This window comes from Lissotriton vulgaris, chromosome 7 (assembly GCF_964263255.1).
Source record: "Lissotriton vulgaris chromosome 7, aLisVul1.2, whole genome shotgun sequence".
NCBI lineage: Eukaryota > Metazoa > Chordata > Amphibia > Caudata > Salamandridae > Lissotriton > Lissotriton vulgaris.
This window is the reverse complement of record NC_141695.1, coordinates 1,715,214,241-1,715,242,169: the sequence shown is the minus strand read 5'-3', so window position 1 is coordinate 1,715,242,169 and position 27,929 is coordinate 1,715,214,241. Positions and strand designations below refer to the sequence as shown.

The 27,929-nt window shown below is 45.0% G+C and overlaps 1 protein-coding gene across 2 annotated transcripts in view; it reads right to left on the bottom strand.

Annotated features, from left to right (window-relative positions):
• The window catches only part of LOC147706384 (uncharacterized), a 70,820-nt gene that overhangs the window by 31,125 nt on the left and 11,766 nt on the right, over positions 1–27,929 (bottom strand). For both annotated transcript variants that reach the window (XM_086932879.1, XM_086932880.1), the window contains exons 2-7: positions 23,500–23,593; positions 21,471–21,599; positions 20,791–20,934; positions 18,256–18,334; positions 15,245–15,306; positions 1,400–1,510 (exon numbers count right to left, since the gene is read on the bottom strand). In XM_086932879.1, coding sequence (XP_086789005.1) covers positions 1,400–1,510; positions 15,245–15,306; positions 18,256–18,334; positions 20,791–20,934; positions 21,471–21,599; positions 23,500–23,593 — 619 coding nt within the window. The remainder of the gene's footprint in view (positions 1–1,399; positions 1,511–15,244; positions 15,307–18,255; positions 18,335–20,790; positions 20,935–21,470; positions 21,600–23,499; positions 23,594–27,929) is intronic.

Below are 27,929 nucleotides of genomic sequence, written 5' to 3'. Positions count from 1 at the left end.
CATTGAATCCCAAAAAGCACTTTCTGTGTAAAGATCTAGCTTTCTGTCAAATTTGATAATCAGCCACTTTATATGAAAATCTGTTCAGCCATTTTCTGTGTGTTTTTGCCTAACTTTTCCTAGGAAAAATGTGTGATCTAAAATGTTTTGTGTATATATATATATATATAGGAATATCATGTTTCGATGTTCTATTGATATACATATATATATATATATATATATATATATATATATATATATATATATATATATATATATATGTATATATATGTATGTGTGTATATATATATATATATATAACGTCTATAAATAATATTATACCATGCAACATATGAATTGCAGCTGAAACGGCTGAATTAGTCCAACCTAAAGCAATCCACACTAATGGCGAATCTGAAATTACTTATCCCAAGCAACATATGGCAAATCAATTAAACCAACCAAAAAAAGGCACACCCTTTATAGGACAGATGCACAGCACAGCTGGCTATGAGCTGACATTAATTTAAATATTTAACGTTCAATTCAGGCAGAAAAGTATCCTTTTAGATTTTACATATCTGCTCAGCAGTCTTGCTTTTAACTGTGTATGTGTTCTAAATCTGCAATATGCAGGGAAAGCTGCATTGTTTGGGGTGGCTTCTCTGGTTCTGTTTTGGCTCACCATTACTCATGGTATAAGGTCTGAGCCGGAGTCCAACATTTGGCCCAAAACGAGCTGGAGCCTTGCTTGGCTTGCCACCTAGGAACACATCCCTGGAACTAACTGCACCTGTGCCATCCTCACCACAGTAAACAAGTCCTGGGGTTATGTTATGTTAGTATGGATTTGTAGAGCGCACGTTCACCCTGGGGTTTCTTGGCGCTGTGTACCGCTGGGGAACCCGTCCTGGCTTTCCCTGTGAGATGGTCCCTATTGGGCATCCCCAAGGTGAAGCCAGGCATCCCGGCAGCGAGGGGGCCGTTGTGGAGATTAAGCAAGCTATTGCCCAGAGTTGCAGCGTGGGACCCATGGTTAGAGAGGCACCGAGGAGAGATTTATCGAGCCCGCTGACATTGGTTCCGTACCCTGCCACGTCGGGAATTGAACCCTGGTCCCGGGCCGACCTCTGCTTCTGGGTCTGCCGCCTCTAACCGGTGAGCCACACTTCTCCCTAAGGTACACACTCATGAGACAGCATCAGAAGTGCCTGGACAATTATAGGAAGTGTGGCTAGTGAGTAAAAGACAACACACCCCTCAGACCACCTCACAAGTCCCTGAATCACCACAAGAGTACCCCCCCCCCCCCCCACGGAATCACTACGTTCTGTACTGCTGTGCTACAGAGCCCAGTGTTTCAGCTCTGCTTAGGAAATACCCTCCACAGCCAAATTCTGATTGAATGATTGCTTACCCTTCTTCAGGCAGAGGAGTCTGTGCTTCCTTCTCCGGATCAGCAGGACGGTGCATAGTAGCATAAGTGATATGAAAGCAATAAGTAGCCCCAGGAGCAGTGGGCTGGTCCCTGGTGGAACAAGAAAACAAATAGCAGGTCAATCAAGAAAGGATCATTGATACCACTTCCTTATGGCATACAGGTACTAGTAGTGGTGAATGTACTATCCATGCTGCCAGGTGAGGGTGCTCTAGTGTTGCTGGCTGTAAAGGAAGGTGTGAGAGCACGGATTGTGTAGATGTGGTCAGACAACTAATTGTGTAGGATGGCATATGAGAGCTCCGTGTTCATGGTTTCGTTGAATTGCAGAAGAGTAAGATGTGTGCAGGGGTGAAGAAGAGGGTTTTACTGGAATCAGTAGGGGGGAAGGTACCCAGGTCCATTCCATTGATTGTGAGGTAGGATGTGGCCCTGATGAAGACAATGGCCTCAGGGTGACCTCTGGATATAACTACAGCCTGGCAGAGTCCTGGGGTCCTCTCTTAGATGTATCTCAAAGACCATGCACCCCTGTCAAGTAGAGTAAATTGCAACAGCATTGCAATATTACAGATGTGCCTAGCACAGAAATTCATGCTGGAACAGCAGTTGCATTTTCTAATAGTTTTGGTAGACAGTTTCAAATGTTGTAGCCAACAGACAGGGGGAGTTGCAGGGTTTGTGCACCTACATCTACATCCGTTCACGCACTTCTCACACTACGTATGTTGCAATTACCACTCAATGCCACTCCACTCTTTGGGCCATATGCATGAACACTATTTCCCATAGACACAGAATGGGCAGAACCCTTTGATGCATCTGGCACTATGTCACTACACTAAACGCCCCTCCACTATAAGCTACTTCACTCTACACAACTCCACTCTATGACACAACACTCTACGCTATTCCACTCTATGTCACTTGACTCTACACTACTCCAATGTACACCCTACTGTAAGCTATTTCACTGTATGCCACTCCACTCTACATCACTTTAGTATACATCACTCTATTCTACACACTCCACTTTACTCTAAAGTACATATTTCTACTGTAGACTACTGCAATCTACGCTATTCCACTGTATAACAATTCACTCTATGCCTCTCCATTCTATGCTATTGCATTATATTGAACTTCACTCTACAACAGTCCACTGTACACCCCTACACTCAACGTTATTCCACTCTACACCACTCCACTGCATGTCCCTCCACTCTACCATTCTCCACTCTACAGCGCTACAGTCAATGCTATTTCACTCTACGCCACTCTACTCTATGCCACTCTGTTCTACTACACTCCAGTGTACGCCACACCAATGTAGAAACCTCCACTGTATGCTACTACACTCTACACTATTCCACTGAACGCAATTCCACTCCTCTATGACACTGCACTCTACGCAATTCCACTCTATGAGACTCCATTCTACAACAATCCACTCTACGCCACTCCACTCTATGCTATTCCACTATAAGGCACTCCACTCTATGTCAATCCAGACTATGCCACTACACGCAACATTATTCAACTTTACACCACTCCTCTATATGCTACTTCAATGTATGTCACTCCACTCTTTGGTACTCCACTCTATGGCACTCCACTACAGCACTACAGTCTGCGCTATTCCGCTCTACACCACTCTACTCTACGCCACTTCGTTCTGCAACACTCCAGTGAATGCCACTCCACTGTATGACCCTCCACTGTACGAAAATATACTCTACTCTATTTCACTGTATGCAAACCCATTCTACAACACTCCACTCTACACTACTCAACAAATTATTTAATCACCCTCTGCCTACTAGCAAAAATGTTCTTTTATCCCTCTGTAACGTAACTCGTGCTCATTCATATAAACAGCTGCCGTGCGTTTGGGCACAGTTCGTGCTCTTTAACACTCCTAAAAAATGTAACATTTCTTTTGGAAAATTGCTTAAATTCACAATGGAAAAAAATGTTAATTAAATTAATGCATACATAGGGAAATCACATACAAAACAGCATTATCCATAAAGCAAATAGGCTTTTTGATACTTTCCAACACAGTGTTATAGTTGAAACAGTTACTAATGGGAGTGTACGGGGCCCCTTAAGCATATCATCCATGGGGGGCCTCCTCACGTGCTCTGATGCACCCTACTGTTGTCACATTACCAGCACCTGTCCTACAGCAGTACACAAGCTAGCCCCACACGCTACCCTGCAGCACCAGACCAGTGAAGGCAGTACAGTGCTTCCTCATACACATCATGCTAGGGTCATAGGCACACTTCCCATTTTAAAGAGGTGACATTGGCTGCCATTAATACTAGGCACAGTACGGCAACCACATGCTAGCACGAGCCATAATAGCCACACATTCAATCCAGACGTCACATGCATCTGAAAAGCCATATTTCTATATTATGCACATTCCTTATGTACCGTGCCTGACCCTTGCTTCAGCTTCAGTTTATCTACAAAAAATATGTAATTCATCCTGTTCACTGCCATGGGGCAGCTTTGCATGTTTGGCTGCCCTTAGCTACTGGCATGTTACAACAGTCCCTAGCCCATTTAGTGTAACAGTTACACGTTGTTGGTGTAGCTGTGTTGTGCACTAGTAATTGTGTTCCCATAGAATCTATGCAGACTGCAAAATTTGTGTACGGTGGACTCCACAGGTGTCAGTTTACCACAAAAGGTCTCATTTAGTTCCTTCCTCTCCTGGCTCTCTCCTCAATATAGAGGCTCCTACTAACCTGATCTCTTCTTCCCCATCTCCAGCATCCTTCCAGCCCATCCTTTCTTCCTTCCATTCTCAACTAATCCGGGCACACAACTTTAATCCATGCACTCTTCCAGCAGTCTTCCAGTCCTCTTTCCATTCATCCATCCTGTCACTCGTCCTTCCAACTTTCCAAACCTTCTTTCACCCTTCTTTGTTTTCGTCTTTTCCTCCAACCCCCTTTCCTTCTGTCCCTATTTTAATTCTTCTTTCCACACTTCCTTCTTTGCACCCTTCTTTTGTTTCACACTTCCTTCTACTCTTCCCTTCACATTTCTTTCTTTTATCCTTCCATTCGTACTTGTATCCTTCTTCTTTTTTTCCCTTCCTCATTTCACCATTTATATTTAGCAACCTTTTTCTATTCTTCCCTCTTTGATTTTTACTTTCTTATCTTTTTCTGTACCTCTATCTGTTTGATGCCTCTACTTTTCTGGTTTTCCACATTTTATTCATTCAATCCTCTGTCACCTTTACGTGGCTCAGTTGTCAGTCATAGGCCTACACGCCTCTGCTCTTTCTGTTCTGCAAACCAGAAGGGGGACGAAGCCCACAAAAGAGTCAACATTTTTTTGCCTTATCTGCCAATTGGCTCAGTGCAACACCCACCACACCCCTAGCTGCTATAATAGAGGGTTTAGGCATAGCCAATAGGTCTCACCTTTGGGACCTTATAAGTGTTTAGTTATCCAGCATAATATCTTTGGTGCAACATCATCAACTGTTGCATGGCTAAACACTTATAAGGTCCCAAAGGCGAGACCTATTGGCTATGCCAATGCTTGTTTTGTCCCGAGGCCGGGTAGCAGCCTGAGCTCTTTTTTTGTTTGTTTGTTTGTATTAACGATCAGTGCACAGGGAGCTCTGACTTCATTACTTTACATAAGTGAAAGTAAAACGAGCCAAAGGGCTCTTTTCACTGTATCGGTGCTCTGGAGATATCTCAGCCCCCGGGCACTGATTCCTATGGTAGGGGTATCATCATTGGAAAGGGGAGAATCTCCCCTTTCCAATGGTATCTCTGCCCAGTGAATCTCTGCTTGGGGATTGCCACAGGAGAGTGAACCCCAAGCAGGGATCCACCCACTAGACACCAGGGGTAGGGGAAGTGGCCCCCTAGCAAAGGCGTGTGCTCCCCCCAGCATGTTTCATTAAACTAGTCATAATGCATTCCCCTGGGGGAAGATGGGACCATTACTTGCCCACTAGATACCAGGATTTTTTTTACATGTAAAAATAAAGGGGTGGGGTTGGCCACAAGGGCATGGCCAATGCCCCACCCCAATATACATACAACAGTCCCCCCCCGCCCCACCCATGAGAGGCAGATGGAGCAATTGCTACCGATCTGCCCCCTGGGGATGAAGAAAGTCCTCTAGACACCAGGGATTTCGTTAATATATATACAAATATAGGGGGGGGGGTCCTGGCCACAAGGGCATGGTCATGCTCCTCCCCAATATACATGCAACAGTTTTTCTGCCCCATCCAAGAGGTAGAAGGGATGATTACCCCAATCTGCCTTTCCAGGGGGGCAGAAAGCCCCATAGACACTAGACATTTTATTTATATTAAAAATGTAGGGGTGGGGATGCCCACCAGGACATGCCATGCTCCCAAACCCAATATACATGAAACAGTCTTTTTGCCCCCCCACCCCGGGTTTCCAGACAGGTTGATTACCCCATATCTGCCCTATGGGGGAAGAAAGCCCACTAGACACCAGGGTATATTTTCCAAAAATAAACATAGGAATGGAGGCTGCCCACCTTGCGCATGGCCATACCACACCCCAGAAAGGGCACAATAGTTTTTCTGCCCCTCTGGGTGGCAAATGTCCTCTAGACACTAGGGAGAAAAAACATTGGGGTGGGGGCTACCCACCATAGGTATGGCAATACCCTGCACCCCAAAAAAGGACTCAGCAGTCTTTCTGCCCCCTAGGAGGTGGATGGGGCAATTACCTCAAATGTGCTTCCCCCGGGAGACTAAAACTCCACAAGACAGGAGGTACTGCATTCCCTTAGGCATGAGAATCTGTTCTCCCCACCCCAGGGCCCAATAGACTTTTTGCATTCTGGCATTGGCCACCCCCACCCCAAAGAGGACAAACCAGTACTGTGGCCTCCTTAGGGGGCAGAGATGGACTTTGTCCACAATTTGTCACTGGAGGCAGCAAGCCCAGTGGATAAAAGGACTCTTTTTTAAAATAAAATAATAGGAAGGTTCTGGTCCTTCCTGACACCAAGTACCACCCTCATCCCTAAAGCCCCAACAGTATTTCTACTCTGCAGGTTCTATAACATCCCATCCCACACACTGGCCAGGCGACTAGGGCTAACTCCCAATGTCTTGCCACTTGCCATGGTTAATGGCTGTACTCTTTGGGCTTGCCCACTACCTGAATAAAATTACTGATTCCTGACATTTTGGAAAACTAGACATCAAGGGGAGTCCAGGGTGTTATGCCTTGCATGGATCCCATGACGTTTTCCTACCACAATGTTTTGTATACCTCAAACTCTCCCTAAAATCACTCATTTTCCTTGCATTTCTGTGATGTAAGCTTCCCGAATACACAGAGATCCACTAAATTCCTACTGCCCAGCATTCCCTCATTTGTTCCATTAAAAAACACTACTAGTGTCCACAGCAGGAAAAGGCTCAAAACACAAAGTGGAAACATCAACATTTCCGGTCAAAAAACGAATCTGGTTTGGCAATAGGGGTAGTGGCATTAAATGTGGCCTGGCTCGGTCACCACCGAGGGAAAACTACCAAACCCACACATTTCTGATGCACAAATCCCATGAGGTTTCCATACCCACAATACCCTGCAAACCTCAAAGTTTGCCTAAAATCACAAACGTTCACAAGTTACTTCACATGTGCCGATAAAAACGCTGCGCCACTTGTGTGGCTGGGCCTAGTGTCCGTGATAGGAATGGCTCAAACCGAGGCCAATAGGAGACCCCCACTTTGACCTTGTTTTGATCTGTTCCTGTGGTGGGCACTAGGCAGTCACACAAGTGGCACAGCGTTTTTATAGGAACAAGTGGGGTAACGCTGGTGGTAGCAATTTTGAGGATTCCTGTGCATTCTGGAAATTTCCATCACAGAAATATAATGAAAATGTGTGATTTGATGTAAAGCTTAAGGGTTGCAGGTTAAGAAAACCTCATAGGATCCGTACAAGACACACCGCCCTGAAAACCCTGGTTGTTCGTTTTCAAAAATTACTGTGGTTCATAGGTTTGAGTGGGTGGCTCCAAAGCACAGCTCTAATACAGTGGCCTCCCTACTGCTTATCTATCGATGTAGTGCTTTAGCGCCTTTTGGGTCACGGTCTCTGGCCCATCCAAACAAGTAGGGTACCGTTATTATCAGAAGACATGTTGCAACTCAAGGGGTTAAGGAATTTGTGGCTCCCTACAGATTCCAGAACTTTCCATCTCAGAAATCTGAGGAAATTATTTTTTAGTCAAAGTTTGAGGTTTGCAAGTGATTCCGGGTAAAAAACCTGGTGAGAGTAATGCAAGTCATCCTACCTTGGATTTCCCCGGGGTGTCTTGTTTTCAAAAATGTGCAGGTTTGCCAGGTTTCCCTAGGTACCGGCTGAGCTAGGGCCCAAAATCCACAGCTACCCACCATGCAAGAAAGAGTCCGTTTTCAGTGGAAAATGTGGTCTATCCATGTTGAGTTGAGGGAATGCTGGGTAGAAGTACGTTTGTGGCTCCCCACAGATTACAGAACTTTCCATCACAGAAATGTGAGGAAAATGTGTTTTTTGTGTCAAAGCTTGAGGTCTGCAAGAGAGTCTGGGTAAAATCCTGGTGAGAGCCCTGGATTCCCCCAGGTGCCTAGTTTCCAAAAATGTGCAAGTTTTCTAGGTTTCCCTATGTACTGGCTGAGCGACAGCCCAGAATTTAACACTACCCATTTTACAAAAAAAAGGGTTCATTTTGAATGAAAACATGTGATGTGTCCATGCTACGTTTTGGGCTGTTTCCTGTCGCTTGCACTAGGCCTACTCCCACAAGGGAGGAACAATTTTCATCAGGAGACTTGGGGGAATGCTATGTGGAAGGATGTTTGTGGCTCCCCGCAGATTTCAAAACCTTTCATCACAGAAATGTGAGGAAAGTTTGTGTTTTTTAGTCAAGGTTTGAGGTTTGCAAGGGATTTTGGTTAAAAAAAACCTAGTGAGAGCCACACAAGTCACTACGCCCTGGATACCCCTGGGTATATCGTTTTAAAATTGTAAAGGTTTGCTAGGTTTCCTGAGGCGCTGACAGAGCTGGGGCCAAAGAATATACAACTACCCATACTGGAAAAAAGGGTCTCTTTTCAGTCAGAAAATGTGATGGGTTTTAGTATGGTTGTTCATTGTGATGTATTGTGCTGTTTTCTATTTGGAACGTAAGTCATAGTCCTGTGAATGGTCATTCCTGGCCACTAGTCAGACCTATCCGGATGCCTCCTTTGTCCTGGGTCCTTAACTTTGGAATAAACCCAAAACTTTATGAGCCAAAGACTCCAGTAGTACTTATGGTGATGCTGTCTTAACCGCATACTGCATCTGGTCCCAAGAGTGCTGTAGCTTGAAGACTTCTGATAACGTGGACAAGGAACTCACCAACAAAAATTTGCTTTAAATTTCAAGAGAAGATGTCGCACTGTGGGACTGTACTGCGTGAGTTCCTGCATGATTATGGTGAGCAGTGCCTGTTTTGTTCTTTTTATCAGCTATCAGAAATAACTATATTCTTACTCTTAGAGCTCTAGTAGACATTGCTGTACTAACTGCTGGTGCCATTGTGAGCAGGCGACTCGAGGAGCTATTTCCAACAACTGAAGTTTTTCACAGCCTTTAGAATTCTCAGCAGGAGTTTTTGGTTAAGACTGACTTGTCGGCATATCGTATACAAGGCTGAAACGCAAGTTTCTCTACCGATGGCCTGATCTGCACGTCCGACGTCGCAGGGACGTCCAATGTCACACGTCAGCAGCCATCTTAGTTCTGGAGAAAACCGTTTAATATGACTTTTTGTGCACTTCCGTAACACGGGGAGCACTTTATACAGTTTTTTTATCTTTTTCCCTCAGTGGTCCCTCCGGCTGAAGACGTGTTCTAGCAGCTGTTTCCTCGCCATTGTTGTTGCGTCTACAAGCACACCTTGTTGTTTTTTCTATGTCATTAATATATTTTATCAGCATTCCTTTTTTCAGGTCAGCTGTTTACACAGGTGAGAGTTTTTACCTTCTCTTTCTCTAGTTATGGCAACAGTGCAAGGAGCGGTTCTACCATCTCCTTTTTTTAAAAATACCAGGTAAACCTGACATTACGTGGAGAGAATGGTTGCGTATAATTGAAAATCATCTTGCAGCTATAGATGATCTTGCGTACTCTCCAGTTAGAAAGTCTGCACTTTTATTTAATCATCATGGTATTGCTGGTCAGAGAGAAATTTGATAATGAACCTGTTGTGCCAGCTCTATCAGGTGATAATGTGACCTGGAATGCATATATAAAAGCTAAGGACAGGATCTGGAAGCAATACATGGATGAATCCAAGGTTCTTCAAGAGAAACATTTTTTTGTAAAATGCAAACAGGATGTTGAAAAAACAGTTGAGGAATAGATAGCTACCTTGTGTGTGCTAGCATCATGTTGTGAGTTTTTAAATAGAGTAGATAGCTACATAAGGGATCAATTTATGTTCAATTGCTACTCTAAGAAAGTGCAAGAGAGGCTAATAACTTGCAAGAACCCAAGCCTAGATGAGACTTTTGACATTGCAAAGAGCATAGAAAGATCGATAATGACTACACAGGTCATGTCTGGACAGGGAACCAATAAATTTAATGCTCATACTGGTCTGTCACCTGTCAGTTACGTGTCAGATGGATCTATGATTGGAGCAATCAGTAAAAATGGAAAACCCAGAATGAGTATTCCTGTGTTTTATAGGTGTAGTTCATGGAATCACATGGGAAACCATCCTATCTGCCCTGCACTATGAAAAAGGTGTAATCATTGTCGTAAGAATGGGTCACGTTCAAGGGTTGTGTAAAAGTGCTCTTGCAACGTCTAATAAGATCAAAATTAGTCATGTGGATATGTTGAGCAATCCTACGGAGGTGAAGGACTGTGCTGACAGGTTTGCCAATGTGCGATTAACAATTGACATGCCTTCTAGTGAATCATCTAAACAAATAAAAGGACCTTTTTGTCAAGCAACAGTGGATGATAAAACCCTTACTGTCATGGCTGCCTCTGGTTACCATTTTAGCGGATTCTACATTTTTGAGATGGTGACCTGATGGCATAACATTGGTTTCTCCAGATATCTGCCCCAAAGTTTTTGGGGAACAGGATGTGGAACTGTTGGGGTATTTTATAACATCCTGAGAATAGTTTAGCAGACAAACAACCACCAAAGTCTACATAGCTGTCAGGGGCTGAGACATTATTGATTGGTTGGACTTGGCTAAGCTGGTAATGTATTTACAACCAGGCCATGAGAATCAATTGTCTTAGGAGAAGTACTTATTATGTCCAATGATACTCAAGTAGAGGTGACACACTTTATAGTTAATAGGTTCCCTAGTGTGTTCTGTGGTACATTTTGCACAGTTAAAGGTTTTGAACACACAATTAAACTCAAGAAAGACGCATCACCAGTTATTCACAAAGTGCGTCCGGTGTCTTTGAGCATAAGGGCAGATTTGAAGTTACTGTTGGAGAAACCCACGACTGAGTGTGTCATTGCCCCAACCAACTCTTCAGCATGGGTGTCTCCAGTCAGTTTGACTCAAAAATGATCCAGGGATTTAAGATTATGTGTGGATTTAAGGTTCCTCAATCAAAACATACTTGTTGATTGCCTCCCGCTACCACAAAATTTCAACAATAGTTCTTCATTCTGCCTACCACCAGATTCCTCTTAGTCCCGGCTCACAAGCTTTAACACCATTTGTCACGCCTTATGGGGCTTTTAAGTATTTGATACTCCCGTTTGGCTTAGCGTCAGTGGGAAGTGTTTTTCAAAAGATGATGGATACTCTTTTTAGTGATGAACACCAAGTACAAACTTTCCAGGTGGATATCTTGGTCCACACTAAAAGCGGAGGAGCACTTGATTGTCCTGGAAAGAGTGTTCAGAATCATGGAACAACGTGGCATGACAGTGAAATTTGAAAAATGTAATCTATTTGTCCACCAAGTTGAATATTTGGGACATACAATTTCAGCGACAGGTATCAACCCAAAGCTTATAATGTTGAGGCAATTAAGAGTGCACCCTCTCCCATGGGTAAAGTTGCATTGAGATCTTTCTTAGGTCTCTGTGAATATTATGCATGCTTTGTTCCATTGTATGCTCTCTTGATTCAACATTTGGCACTTTACTTCAGAAGGGTACAGCTTTTTTAATGTGTTCACCGACCACAAACCGCTGGTCTACCTATTAGCTGGAAATGGTTTGGGAAAAGTGTCTGCATGCTTAGTAAGATTACTATCAAAGCTTCAGGAATATAATTTGTGTCAAATATACTCAGAAAGGAATAACCTTTAAGGCTTATTTTGTTTTGCATTTGCCACTTTCTATTCCCTTTGATGTAGGTGGAGGCGATGGGGAGTGTGTTGTCGCTGTGGTGGATGTCGTAGCTACTTGTGCTGTTATAATCTCTGAGAGTGAGTGGTTGAATGCTACTGATCATGATAATGTTCTTCAGAAAGTGTTTTATTACACAAATGTTCGTTGGCCTTCTGGTAAAATAGTCAGGCGAGTTACGTAGTTTCGCACAATTTGCCTCAGAATTATTCTGTGAGATTCAGATTTGTATATGGGGGACTTTGTTTGTTCCACCTTCCACGCTACATGTGCGCATAACTACCATGGTTCATGAAAGTCACTTGGGCATATCTGCTACTTGCAAAAATATGAAACTGTATTTTGGTGGTCTGGGTTGGACAAAATGATGTCAGCTTTAATTAGAATATTTTCTCAGTGTATAGTATCAGGTAAGCACTGGTTAGCCTCCACCAGGCCTCTCCATCATGTTCCTCTTCCCTCTGGTCTGTGGGTTAAAGTAGCTAAGGATTTTTCTGGACCTTTCCAGTTGTTGCCCACTGACCAGAAGTTTTTAATAGTCCCTGGACAGTACTTAGACCAATCTTAATGGAAAGGGGCGACCACTCGGTCCCCCCGAACGTATGGTAGGGGGCCCGGATCCCCCCGGGAAACCATTTTGGGCGGGGGGCGTGTCTCGGCTGGTATGCCCGAAGCGGCGTAGCCGGGGCGCGCCTTTTCCCGCCCAAGAAGGGTTGTCCTAGACACCTACACCGTTGGCCACGCCCCGTAGGCGTACCGGAGGAGGGTACACGCCCTCCCGAAGAGGAATAAAAGGAGCAACAATCCGAAGAAGCATCCTCTTGTTCCTGTGCTTGGAAGCTGCACCCTCTCGTTGCACGTGAGCCCTCGACGGAACAAGGAGCAATTTTGACCCACCCACCAGCCCCTTATGGCAACGTTAGTAGTGCAATAAAAAATTGATTTGCTTTGATAGTATCCTTTTTGGTTGTAGTGTTTATTAAAGATGTTGCTGTTTTATTGCAATAAAGTGATTTGCTTCATAACATTTTCTCCCCCAGTGCAGCGGAGTATCATAGTCTAATTGAGAAATGTGTTGAATAAATATTAGAATGTTAAGTTATTCGCTTTTCTTCAATAGGTTCATAAAACGTCGTATTTATTTTGGTCGGGCGGTAAGGTCATGATCGGTGAGCAGTAATTTCAAGGTCCCTAAAGGAGGGGCGCCACCCATTATAGATGGGAGCGCCCGGGGGGAGGCGGCCATTGGCCCCTCACACGGGGAGGCGGCACCCACTAAGTATGGGGTCGCCGAAGGGAAGGCGGTCATAGGCCCCTCCCAGGGGAGGAGGCGGCTCGATGCCCCTCCTAGGAATTTCCCGGGGCCAGGATATCCGCGACGGCGGATGTGATGAACAGTGTGGGGTGGGAGGGGGGTCCACGCTACCTTCTAGACACCTCACACGAGTCCTCGGACGACCACTAAGATGGCTTCGAGTTAAATAAAGGGCCCCCGCTAAGACAAGGGAAATTGGAAGTTGGTACAGAGGTACAGTCCTCTGTGCGCCAGCCCCTCACACCGTGAGGGGGGAGTTCTGGTAGTAGGGATCTGACACCGGTTAAGACCTTGCCGTTGGCCGTAATGTTAGGATGTACAATTTTTATTTAGAAAGTATGCATTTGCAGGATGTTTAGACTCGGCTAGGAGAACCTTTGTATTAGAGATTTGTTAAGGTTAGCCAATAAACGTGTCTGTATCGGAATGTTATAAATGAAAAATTGTACATGATATGAAACGTTTATTTTAATGTTTTAATTTTGTTTCATATTTTAATAAATACGGCTGGGAGGGGAACTCCCTCCCGCCTTCCAAAAGTTCAGAACTGCGTCCGTCTTCCCATCCTTGGGGATTGTGTTGGGAGGGGGTGACAGGCATCCCGGCCATATGTTTCTTTTGTCGTGGGCCCTTAACTTTGGAATAAACCTACAGCTTTATCAGCCAAAGACTCCAGTAGTATTTATGGTGATGCTATCTTAACTCCGTACTACATGTGTCCATGTTGTGTTTTGGACCGTTTCCTGTTGCAGGCAAAAGGCCTATCCACACAAGTGAGGTATCTATTTTATCAAGAGACAATGGGGAATGCTGAGTGATGGGAATTTGTGGTTCCCTGCAGATTCCAGAACTTTCCATCACAGAAATATGAGAAAAGTGTGAGAATTGCAAGGGATTCTGGGTAAAAACCTTGTGAGAGCGGTGCACGTCCCCCCACCCTGGCCACCCCTTGGTGTCTAGTTGTAAAACATTTGCAGGTTTGCTGGGTTTTCCTAGGTGTTGGCAGAGCTAGGGTCCAGAACCCACCGCTTCCCACTTTGCAAAACTTGGGTACGTTTTGGGTGGAAAAAGGCGTTGCATCCATGTTGCGTTTGGCCGTTTCATGTCGCAGGCACAAGGCCTACCCTCACAAGTGAGGTACCATTTTTATCCGAAGACATGGGGGAATGCTGGGTGGGGAAACATTTGTGAATCCCCACAGATTACAGAACTTTCCATCACAGAAGTGTGAGGAAAATGTGTTTTTAGACAAAGTTTGAGGTTTCCAAACATTCTGGGTAAAAATAAAAACCTGGTGAGAGCCATGTAAGTCACCCCACCCTGGAGTCCCCCAAGTGCCTAGCTTTAAAAAATGTGATAGTTTACTAAGTTTCTCTAATGCCACAGAAGGGTGGCTGGACAACTTCTTTGAAAATCAACAACATCATTTCAGTTGGATGTCTTGAGAATCTACTGAATGTTGTTACTCTAATGCCTGTGGACATTACCACATGCCACATCGTTTTTATTGTGAGTCGACAATTTATTGATCAACATTGACATGCATTTCGGAGGATGACCATTGTCGCATGTATGTAATTGATCTGATGACGTGAACTTTGAATTCAACTTTGCCCTGAAGAAGTTCATTGCTATGGGCGAAATTCGTTGGCTGTTTCTGCTGTAAAATTGGCAACATATATTTTATACAAGAATACATGAACAAGAAAGAATAAAAAGAAGAAATGCATATACCTTGAAAATCTATTTGCAAATTTGTTCATATTTGTTCATATTGTTATTACTTGTGGTGCATCTTTACTGTGTTTCAATATTTACATGGATATTGGTACTTAAAACTATAAAAAGTAACTTACCTGTGAAGTAAAAGACAGAAAACTTTGTTGCAATGTAAAGCTCTCGATGTGCTGACTGCAATGTTAAGACCCCCATTGTACCACCTACAAAGCAATGGTAACATACCCCCGAGATATGCACAAAATCCCTAAGACCCAAGAGAAAACTCAGAGCTTAAACAATGTTGTGAAGGATTGCTGGCTTTGGGCCCAGGACCCATCCTGTGGGTAATTGTGTAGGAATGTTGGCTGTTGCAGATGTCTCTTTCTTACCTGAGTGTGGAGACAGCCTGTGATCATTACAGGTGAGGCCTCCAGATCGGGCTCCTTCACACCTACAGAGAGAGAAAAACTGTTCAAATCATTCCTAGCACTGGGGGGGTTTCCATTCCTAGGGTATTCCCTCGGGATGAGCGCACCCTTTTCAGAAGTTCTCATCAAACTCTGGATCAGGACCTCCCATGAGACTAAAATGAAAGACCAAATGAAGCAAGGACCTCTGACATATTACTATGCATATTGATGGAAGATATGGAGCAGCCAGGGGTGACTTACTTCAAGGGGACATTTGCACCTCACTCGTTCGCTACTTTCAGATCTGGGTTCCTCTTAAATCCCGAAGAATCTATGTTCGTTCCCACTCAGAAAATCGATTACCTAGGCTTTCTCATAAATTCATAGGATCTCTGACAACAAACGCATTATTTTTGGTATTATGCATATTGAGCCAGGGTAAGGAGCAGCCAGGTAACTTACTTCAAGGGGACCCAGTGTGAGGACTATAAAGACCTCTGTTTTATCATCTCTTACCCTGGCAAATGCATCTCTGATCTTGATGTTCAAGACCCTGCAAAGAGTGACTCTCTGTTTTGAATGTCCCCACAAGGTCCAGTGTCCCTTCTGTCAGTGACCACCTAGTGCAAGCACCTCCTGGGCCAGCGTTCCTACCCTGATGAGGGGGTCACCTGCTGTGTTCACCACCTTGGTGAGAGGAATCTTCAATTTAGTGGTCACCATCCAGGTTGGAGAGCCCAGTTCCCCGGGTGTTCCCCTACTGCTAGTCCCCTTCATAGAGGTATGCAAGGGTATCTTCCGCTGCTAACACCAACAATCCCCATGGGAGATCTTCATTTCCGCATGGAGCCCATCTAAAACCCACAAGCTGTCTTTGAGATACTCAACTTCCATGCAGAGCAAGTGAATGTCAAGGGTCCAAGAGCAGGTTCCATGAGACAATGTACACCAAAAACAAATAGAGCAAAAACATAGACTCAGAAACCTACTGCCAAAATCTCTTTCGAATATATACGTAGCTCACTACAAACCTTTTAATCACATTTAAATGAAATACATCCATACTCACTTCGGCCTGTAACACTTGGTGAAATTACTTTCCAAACTCCAATTTGAGCATATTTGGGTCTGAATTATTGTGAGTGAAGTTGGGTGCATGTTCACATTTTGTAAGGAGCTATTTTTGTAGGATTTATATATTGTAGGATATATATTTGGTAGTAGATGTTTTAGACCATACGTTTTAGCAGCTCACGTTTATTTCATCCATGTCTTGTAATGCTACCACTTGCGATGGAATACTAAAAACCGTACCCTTAGTAAAGAGGACCCCCTCTTTACACCACCTGAGCTTAGGGTTCACTGGATTGAACAGATGGCCTGAAATGCTCTAAAGCCATCATGTATGCTCCCTTGAAAGAGCAGGCAAATGACAAAACCTCGGGAGACAAATGCTAAAAGAAATGGCAATAGAAACAAAAGAAAGACGTACAGGTAGAAGATGACCAGCAGCAAGTGCAGGCTGCCCGGGGTCCAGGAAGGGGACCCTCCTAAGACGGCGGCCCCCTTAGTGCCACATGAGGGCACACAAGGCAGTCTCCCTGTGTTTGCGACCCCCTAGGGGTCCGCATGCCCGCGTCACTTCTGGGCAGGAGCGAGGTACAAAGGGCCCTGGTTGTGACGGTGGCTACACCCAGAGCTGTGGTGGAGTTACAGGGTGATCCAGAGGCTGTAAGGTACACAGGGGTACCCTCTGCAGGAGCACAACAAGAGTGCAAAGGCCAAATATCCCGAGGGAGGTCCTCGCGTTGGACCCTGGAGGAGCGACGGCACCCCATTAGTCCTATGGGGGTTGGGGACCTGAGCAACCGGGCGGTTGCCTGGAAAGCTCTGTCCCCCTTCTGGGGGCATGAGTAATGGGGTGGACTGGCGGTCCAACGGTTGGAGGGGTTATCCCCGCCCCCAAATCTGGCAAACACCGATTGGCTATGGTCACGGTGTAATTTGGCTAATCAGGTGGGCAGGTTGGCGAGGGGCTGCCTGCCCTGGGATCGCCCGTTAGATAACCCATCATGTTGGCATATTTGTTATGCAAATAAACATGCATCAATTTTCTCCACAAAGAAGGCGTCTTGTCTGTTTATTTCTCCAGGATATTACTGTAAGAGGGGATGGGGAGAGTTGCCGATATTGGCACTATGCAGGCTGCCTGGGGTCTACGAAAGGGACCCTCCTAAGAGGGTGGCCCCCCTTAGTGCCACATGAGGGCACTCGAGGCAGTCGCCCAGTGTTTGCGACCCCCTAGGGGCCCGCATTCCCGCATCACTTCCGGACAGGAGTGGGCAGGGGGCGAGGTACAAATACCTCTCCCGCCCACTGGGCGTCCTCTTTTGCCCCCTGCCCTGATGCAGTTTCCCTCCCTACCGCTTACAGGCAGGGTGTGGGGGGGAGAGTTTGTCTAACTTATTATTTTGTGTTGCAGGCGGAGTTACAGTGCGATCCAGAGGCTGTAAGGTACAGAGGGATATCTTCTGCAGGAGCACAACAAGAGTGCAAAGGCCACATATCCCCATTGAGGTCCTCGCGTTGGACCCTGGAGGAGCTACGGCGCCCCGTTAGTCCTAAGGGCGGTTATGGACATGAGCAACCGGGAGTTGCCTGGAACGCTCCGCCCGTCCTCTAGGGGCGTGAGTAATGGGGTGAACTGGCAGTCCACCGGTGGGAGGGGTTATCTTCTCCCCCAAATCTGGCAAACTCCGATTCGCTATAGCCACGGTGTCATTTGGCTCATCAGGTGGGCAGGCGGCGAGGGGCTGCCTGCGCTGGGATCGCCCGTAAGATAACCCATCATGTTGGCATATTTGTTATGCAAATAAACCTGCAGCAATTTTCTCCACAAAGAAGGTGTCTTGTCTGTTTATTTCTCCATGATATTTCTGTATGGGGGGATGGGGAGAGTTGCCGATATTGGCACTAAGAGGCATACTCACTGGATGACGTCTTCACATCTCCCCGACGACGCATTGAAGATTCCCTCTGCCCCACAGTCATCAGCAGTTGTCATTTGTCCTGTATGGTGCAAATAAGCACAGATCTTTGGTTGGAAATGGTAGGACTGGTTGAGTGTCAATTCCACCCTCCTTCCTGCATCACTGGGGACTTGTCTGCAGTGAAGGGATAAGTTCCATAGAAGAGGATGGTGTTGCAGAAGTGGAATGAGCCACAAAGACAAAGAAATGGTGGCAGCAGTGGCATCATTTATTAAGAAGAAGTGGTGAGAGAAATAGGATAGGTTAAACAGATGGAGAGATTCTTGCAAAGTGCGGCTAATTGCAAAGAGGAGGAACCGGTGACAGCAGTGGGATAGGTTGCGTAGATGAGGAAATTATGGAATAGTATAGGTTGCAAAAAATGGGAAATGGTGGCAGCAGTGGGATAGGTTGCATAGATGAGGAAATAATGGAATAGCATATTTTGCATAAAATGGGAAATGGTGGCAGCAGTGGTATAGGTTGCATAGATGAGGAAATAATGGAATAGCATAGGCTGCATAAAATGGGAAATGGTGGCAGCAGTGGTATAGGTTGCATAGATGAGGAAATAATGGAATAGCATATTTTGCATAAAATGGGAAATTGTGGCAGCAGTGGGATAGGTTGCATAGATGAGGAAATAATGGAATAGCATAGGCTGCATCAAATGGGAAATGGTGGCAGCAGTGGGATAGGTTGTATAGATGAGGAAATAATGGAATAGCATAGGCTGCATAAAATGGGAAAAGGTTGGTGGCAGCAGTGGGATAGGTTGCATAGATGAGGAAATAATGGAATAGCAAAGGCTGCATAAAATGGGAAATGGTGGCAGCAGTGGGATAGGTTGCATAGATGAGGAAATAATGGAATAGCATAGGCTGCATAAAATGGGAAATTGTGGCAGCAGTGGGATAGGTTGCATAGATGAGGAAATAATGGAATAGCATTGGCTGCATAAAATGGGAAATGGTGGCAGCAGTGGGATAGGTTGCATAGATGAGGAAATAATGGAATAGCATAGGCTGCATAAAATGGGAAATTGTGGCAGCAGTGGGATAGGTTGCATAGATGAGGAAATAATGGAATATCATAGGCTGCATAAAATGGGAAATGGTGGCAGCAGTGGGATAGGTTGCATAGATGAGGAAATAATGGAATAGGATAGGCTGCATAAAATGGGAAATGGTGGCAACAGTGGGATAGGTTGCATAGATGAGGAAATAATGGAATAGCATAGGCTGCATAAAATGGGAAATGGTGGCAGCAGTGGGATAGGTTGCATAGATGAGGAAATAATGGAATAGCATAGGCTGCATAAAATGGGAAATGGTGGCAACAGTGGGATAGGTTGCATAGATGAGGAAATAATGGAATAGCATAGGCTGCATAAAATGGGAAATGGTGGCAGCAGTGGGATAGGTTGCATAGATGAGGAAATAATGGAATAGCATAGGCTGCATAAAATGGGAAATGGTGGCAGCAGTGGGATAGGTTGCATAGATGAGGAAATAATGGAATAGCATTGGCTGCATAAAATGGGAAATGGTGGCAGCAATGGGATAGGTTGCACAGATGAGGAAATAATGGAATAGCATAGGTTGCATAAAATGGGAAATGGTGGCAGCAGTGGGATAGGTTGCACAGATGAGGAAATAATGGAATAGCATAGGCTGCATAAAATGGGAAATTGTGGCAGCAATGGGATAGGTTGCACAGATGAGGAAATAATGGAATAGCATAGGCTGCATAAAATGGGAAATTGTGGCAGCAATGGGATAGGTTGCACAGATGAGGAAATAATGGAATAGCATAGGCTGCATAAAATGGGAAATGGTGGCAGCAATGGGATAGGTTGCACAGATGAGGAAATAATGGAATAGCATAGGCTGCATAAAATGGGAAATTGTGGCAGCAATGGGATAGGTTGCACAGATGAGGAAATAATGGAATAGCATAGGTTGCATACAATGGGAAATGGTGGCAGCAGTGGGATGAGTTGCAAAGAAGAATGGAAATGTAGGCAGCAGTGACATCATTTGCAAAGAAGAGGAAATGGTGGACCACCTGCATGCATAGCATAGAAGAGGTACTGGTCGCAGCTATGTGAGAAATTGTGAACAAGAGCACAAGGTGGAAGAAATCAGATGAGGCACAGACAAGAAAATGGTGGCAGCAGGAGAATAATTTGCAAAGAAGAAGAAATGTGGTAGCAGGGGATCTTTTGCTAAAAGAGGAAATGATGGACGAAAACAGGCGAAATGACAGTAGTAAGATAAGGAGCTAGAAGAGGAAAAGGTGGCAGCATTGGGATAAGCAACACAGAAAAGACCATTGTGCAGCAGGGGGATAAGTTTCAAAGAAAAGGAAATGGGGCAACAGTAGGAGAGCTTTTGAAGAATAGATTCACAGAACTGATGGCAGGGCAGGACCAGAGGGGCTGCCCTTAAGGAAGTGTACAAGTGTGTAAGTGTGTTGGGGGTAATTCAGTCTCACTTGTTGCTGTCGCTGTGCTCCCCACCAATGGTGTGCATTCCTCACACTGGCCATCCTCATCGCGACTGCAGGTGTAACCTTCGCGACAACCACAGCTTCGAGGGCGGGCACTTAAACACTTGCTGGTCTCCACCAAGTAACGATCTGGGAGAGAGATGCAAAATGAGGCATGACAAGGTGACACTTCTAAGCATGTCTTGGGATAGGGATGAGTAAAATAATTGTATTATAGTTTTCTGTAGGGGAGCCAGCGGTGGAAAGGTAAAGGAGCTCAGAAACTTTGCAGGCCCAAGATGTCAGAACAGCAGGAAGGACAGAAGCATGGGGAGACAAAAAGGTGTTTCTGTAGAGCCCAGAGATTCAAGGAGAAGAGACACATAGAGAAGAAATCAAGGTCAGATTTATGAAGCTAGGGAAAAGCCAATTCCACTGATAAAAGAAAGAAGGAAAGTAAATCCATTGGAAAGGAGGAAAAGAGGGAAAAGATGAATACCTGAAACCCTAGGTGAGAAAGGATGAAGAGAAAGAAGGATGGGGATAGTGCCACGTTTGTACAAGAAAAGAAAGTGTTTTTGGTAGACTGCCCACCTTTAGCTCAATAAGGCAAAAAGGCCAGATGAGACACATCCAGGGTGTTAAAGAAGTGGGAGAAGAACAGGTACACGCAAATTCCATTTTACCTGTGTTACACTGGGTCCGGCAAGGGAGGCATGTGTAGTGAGAGTTCCATATGTCCATGTATGAGCCTGGCAAGCAGAGGGCACACTGTGTCTTCCGAGTGGCAGAGCACTTGGACTGTGCAAACTGTCCTGAAACACAAGAGACAGTTCTAGGATCAAGTAAGCCACAGGCCCTCACCGCCCTGGGTTTCATCCTAGATTCCCCCATTGCTCACCCCTTTTATGACCTCTAGCTTTCACTCAATTGCTATAACCCTTGTGCTTCTATCCCTTCCTATCAAGTTCTATATCTTCCCTCTTCTCATTCCCCTCCTCCACACCGTCCTCTATTTCTCACCCACGTCAAATATATATTCATTGACAAAGGCCAGGGGGCTGAAACGCGTCGGTCAGTTTGTTGTTGTGGCTATATTGTAATAGAGATTAATTAAAAATCGCTCCTAAATGTGTACAACGTTTCTGTGTGGAGGAAAAACGGATTGTTTTTGTGACCGCCCTCGCGAGCTGCGGAACCCGCCATGTATTAGAGTGCCAGTCTTTGGGTGGAAACAAGGAAACAAAACAAAAACACAAACAAAAACAAACTATATATATAAGTGGAAGCTGTGCTTCTATTGTGCTTTCTTTACCTGCAGCCCCCTTGCATTTACTTCAGGTCAAAGCACCCTTTCTGATACCTTTTCCCATAGGCAGACCCCTTCTTATCTTGCTTGGGGTATCTGAGTGTTGAGCCTATAAAGGGGGAGAGGGGCGAAATAGGGAGCAAAGGTAAGAGGCAAGGAAGGCGGTTTGGGTGTAAGCCAATCCCATGCTGCACACAGTCGAAGGCTATGAGCGGCGAGGATTGGCCACTCGCTGGGGTTTGGGCACAGGAACTGGCCCACAGCCAAGCCCTCACACACGGTCAATGGCAGGGGTTGGCGTAGTTAAGTATTATAATGTAATTTCACTTCACTTAAAAAAAAAAACTAGAAATTCACTGTAAAAAGACAACGGTTAAAGTGGCATTATAGTCAGGTATGGTAGTAATATCCTACATTGTATTAAAAAAAACTGACATTTCCTGAAAAAACACAAAGTTTAAAGTGACGTTATAGTTAGGTGAAGATGTCAGTTTAAAATGTACCATTTTAAAGTGAAAAAAACACTGAAATTCACCAGTTATTTCAAGTAACTATAACTTGCACCCTTTGCCATTCATTGCTTTTGACCTCATATATTACATCACTCATGACATGTTCTATGACATAATTGATAACATCACTGATGACATCTAAAATGGCATAATTGATGACAACACTGTGTATGGCAGGGCTGCGAGTGATTGCACGAAGTGAACATTTAGGTCCTGATTTACAAACTGCAGTTTGTAGCATGTTTTATCGTGCTGCAAACCTTCACTGCAAAGTCCTATTTACAAAATGCACTTTTGTAGTAACTTACACTTCTGTAGTGACTTAAACGTTACTAGTACATCCCTACCTGCATTATTGTTTGTGTGACGATCTTGCAGTACAAGTGGTTGGCCGTTTGTAGTGATAGACTTACTACAAAGGAAAATTTACTACTAAAGTGCTGTTTGTGAATGCTGAAAAGTTGTAAACTTACTCAAAAGTGTAAGCTTACTCAAAATTGAAAGTTTCCTGTGTGAATCAGGCCCACAATCTTCTGTAAAGTGTTTACTCAAAAGTGTGAGCATTTAACTTTGAAAATTACAATTTTGAGGGTTCCATATAGGAAATATGGATTGAACATTTCGGGTACATAGTGTCTTTGTGTATGGATCTAAGAGAGGTGATATTGTTCACAGAGACCTTCACCTATTAAGACACTGCATCTCTGTGTTTCTACCTATCCATCTAACTATCTGCACATATATATATATAATATAAATAGAGAAAGAGAGAGAGAGAGAAAGAGAGATAAAGAGAGAGAGGGATAAATAGATACATCACTGAAAAGATTAACTCCGGTCCCACTTCATCCTTCTTTATTAAAGACCTGCCTCTTTTTCTGTAAGATGTGTTACCTGGGGGGCACTGCCAGCAGCATTGTCCTTTGTACCAGTACTCATGTGCTGTAACATTGCATCCTCCACCGTCAGACCAGTTTGGAGAAAAAGCCTGGGGAAGAAGCGTGGATACAATTAGCACATATCTGTACATTTCCACTGGTATTGTTCACTTTCTTCCAAATATTTGGGTAGATGAGATTTTCGCGAGGAGTAAATAAAGGCTCATGAATCAAGGTTAGTTGAATGTAGTGCACTACTATATCATTCATTTCAATATCGCCAAACCACACACCGCTGTTCACATTCAGCAGAGCACCCCCCACTGCTGCCGGAGCAAAATATCCGATAACCAATGGACCAACGCTCTCAGTAGCTCCAATTCAGACCCTGCCACATTCCTCAGAGTGTCAAGAACTTCAACACCTGGAACATGAACTATGTGGACAACATCGCCCCCATCAAAGACAACAACTACAGAAGTTTCACAAAACAGACCTGCTTGTACACCGAAGAACTTAAAACAGCAAAAGGCATCTGCAAACAGCGGGAAAGAAGGCGGCGCATTAGCAAGGACACCACTGACAGGACTTCTTTTCAAGACCTCCCTGAACCGCTACCACAGGCTACTGAGGGAGAAGAAAAGAGATGCCCTAGCTGCACGCATCGATTCCAGCCCCAACCACATCAAGAAACTCTTTAACATTGTCAGAGAGTTCAATAACCCCGCAGCCACAGAGAACAGCATCACCCCCTCCCAGGAGCTCTGCGACAACCTCGCCAAATTCATCAATGAAACGATCACCACCATCAGCGCTAGGAGGCCTAGGGTAGCTAAGGGCTATATAAATTAAATTTCATTCATCTACAAAAACTTCTAACCACAGCCCAGCCTTGCAGACTTCCTCAACCTACACACCCACACCGCAACCAACACAGACCACCAACTGACCACATGGATTCTGCTCACACCCCAGGAAACTGCGCCATAATCAATTCCACCCACTCAGGAGGCCACAAGGAACGCTGCCCACCCCACATCTTCAACCTCTGTAGCAACAGAATCAGCCACAAAATCATCTTTCTGCTCAAAACTTTGACAACCATGCCACGCTTTCCCAGAAGACTGGAAACACACAGAGGTCAAACCCCTACTCAAGAAGCCAGCATCCGACACCAGCGAACTCAAGAACTGACTGACCATCTCCTTACTCCCTTTCCTGGCAAGGTCCTGGAGAATGCAATCAACAAACAACTAACCAAACATCTCAAGCAGAACCATCTTCTTGACACCTCCCAGTCCGGATTCCACAGCAGTCACAGCATCGAGACCCCCCTGATCGCTGCCACAGACGACATGTAAGTCCTCCTTGACCGAGGAGAGACAGCAGCCTTGATCCTCATTGACCTGCCAGCAGCATTCAAAACACTGTATACCACCACATGCTGATCAATAGGCTAGACATCGCCGGCATCCTCTCAGATGGATCGCCCCATACCTCACCGGAAAAACACAGAAAGTCCGCTTTCATCTCTCTACCTCTGAACATTAGGAAATCCTCTGCAGTGTCCCTCAGGGCTCATGCCTCAGCGCCACCCTCTTTAATACCTACATGACTCCCTTGGCCAACATCCCACAAACTTAAGATAGTATCTTACACAGACGATACCAAACTCATCCTCTTCCTCTCCAAGGACCTCACTGTAGCGTCTTCCCCAGCCTAGGTCCCACTGACGACTACACAACACACAGAGCTTAGTATTACATGTCTTTATTCATGTGCGTGTAACTGTGAACTCAACATTCTAAAAAAGTCTGCATTGCATTCCGCTCTAATACTTATGTCACAGATCTATGGAGTCCATCAGGAGCCAAAAGTGTTCCGCCATTGCTAACTTGCGAGACACTACACCCACCACCACCAGAACCAGCTTCCACAGGTGCAGCTCCGTTCTTCAAATGTAAACCTGATTAAGACCACCAGATATAAAAAATCCAGAATGGGAGGCAGATCGTTTGGTGTAGCAGCCACACGACAATGGAACGATCCACCTCAGACCATTAGACAGGCGCTTTCGGTGACCTGCTTTAGAAAAGAGCTGAAAACTTGGCTGTTCCCTAGGATGGAAGATCAGATCTCCCTCTATCAACACTAGGCTGTTAACGTGCTGTTTACCATCTAGGTTGAGCGCCAGGATTGTAGGGTAACAGTTTTTATGCGCTATACAAATATACAATACAATGATGAGCAGTGCGAACTGGATGAGAGACAACTGCCTGAAGCTCAACACCGACAAAACATAAGTACTGATCTGCAACAACCACACCACTCCCTGGAATGCTTCTTGGTGGCCCGCGGAACTAAGACCAGCACCCTCCCCGTCGGACCACGCTTGAAACCTTGCCATCATCCTTGACAGCAAGCTGACCATGAAGTCCCAGATCAGCACAGCCTCCTCTGTCTGCTACTTCATTCTGCGCATGCTACCAAAGATCTTCAAAAAACACAGTTGCAAAAAACACAGTTGATGGACAGAATGTAGAACAATGTCATACATTCACCCCAGCACAAGGATCTGGGCCTAAATCCATCGTTTTTTTGCACTCCACACCACCCTGGGTTAGACACTGGCTATATGCAAATCAGTTCTGACCCTGTGCCTCATGGGAACAGTCCAGTCCGAACTACCAACCCATGTCTTTCCCAGACCGGAATCAAGCATCCAAGGACCGGTTTCTGGCTATCAGCCTTCATCAGGCTATATAGCTTGACTCCAGTGGTGTGGAGAGCCTGGGACTCACGTCTGAGAATACCCAGCACACTCGGGGTGAAAATTGCAAAAAACACAGTTGATGGACAGAATGTAGAACAATGTCATACATTCACCCCAGTACAAGGATCTGGGCCTAAATCCATCGTTTTTTTGCACTACACACCAAAGATCTTCAAGCGGCTGCCCCTATACAGTAGACGCACCGTCACACTAGCTCTCATCACTAGCAGACTGGACTATGGCAACACTCTCTGCTCTCGGAATGCCGCACACCTCCTCCAGAGATTAAAGACCATTCAGAACGCAGCAGTCAGACGTGTCCTCAACCTCCCCTGACTTACCCACATCACCCCTCACCTCAAGAAACTCCACTCCTAGTACAGAAGAGATGCCAGTTCAAGCTGCTGATCCACGCATACAAGGCCCTACACCACCTAGCACCGGCCTACATCATCCACCACCTGAACTACAATCAACCTGCTAGGCAACTACGCTCCTCCTCCCTCTCGCATGCCCACACTCCCCGCATCAACAAAAGCACAAGTGGAAGATGCTCCTTCTCCTACCTTGAAGCAAAAACTTGAAATGGCCTTCCAATACAGTTCAGAACTTACCCATATCTACCCGAATTCCAAAAAGCGCTCAAGACCTGGCTACTCGACTGATTCCCTCAGTCCCTGCAAGCACCTGGATATACTCTTGGGTGATTAGCTGTGCTATACAAATCAATTGATTGATTGATTGATTGATTGGTCTTATAACTCCCTGGCAGCCTCTCATGAGACTCTGTGAACCCAACATAGTTTGTCTCCTGAAAGACTAGGCATTTTGCCCATTCATCAGTTGTGGTCAAGGGATCCCTCTGGCTCCCTTATTCTGTCATTGCCCCAAGTTAACATCATAACCAGGCCATGGTCTTCTCCCTGACATATGTCACTGCAGCCACCTCATTAAGGAAAATTGAATGGTCCAAGTGGTCGAAGGACGCTGTTACATCGAGCATCACCAGCAAACAGCTGCTTCCGTACCTGCCATTCTGATTGTTTCCTCCCAGAAACTCAAGTTTTAGTTCCATGTCATGGCCAGATTTTCCAGAGACTCTTGATTTATCATTTTCTCCAGCATCTTTGCAATGAGAGGTTTGGGGGTAAGTCTGCCTTGTTTGAGCTGAGATGGGATGAGTCTCTCTTGAACAGAAAAATTGAACAGTTCGCAAATAAGCGGGATGAGTTATGCTGGGAAATTCTTTTTCAGCCAAACTGAAGTTGGGTCATCAGGGGGACCTGCAAGCTTAAGAGTTTTTAGGGTGCTCTCTGCCTCCTCTAAAGACGCAGCCCTCAATGATAGATTGATTACGTCTTCTAAAAAGGGCTCTGTAGTCATTGGACATGGTATTAGCGTGCAATTACCAGTCACGTCCTTTGCCACACTTAAGTTCTCAACTTTATCGATCCTCACATAAAGTTTGAGTGTGGAGAAAAGACACATCGAAGATGTTTATACCGAAGAGACCAAATGAAAGCGGTTTTGTGATGAATCCCCTGCTTTATAAATTATTGGATCCCAGAACATCTTTTTTTCATGGATGATAGCTGATTTTTATTTTTTTTAACTGCTTAGTAGCTGTGTACCTTATTTGTTGTTTCCACATTTGGATGTATTACTCATTCCAA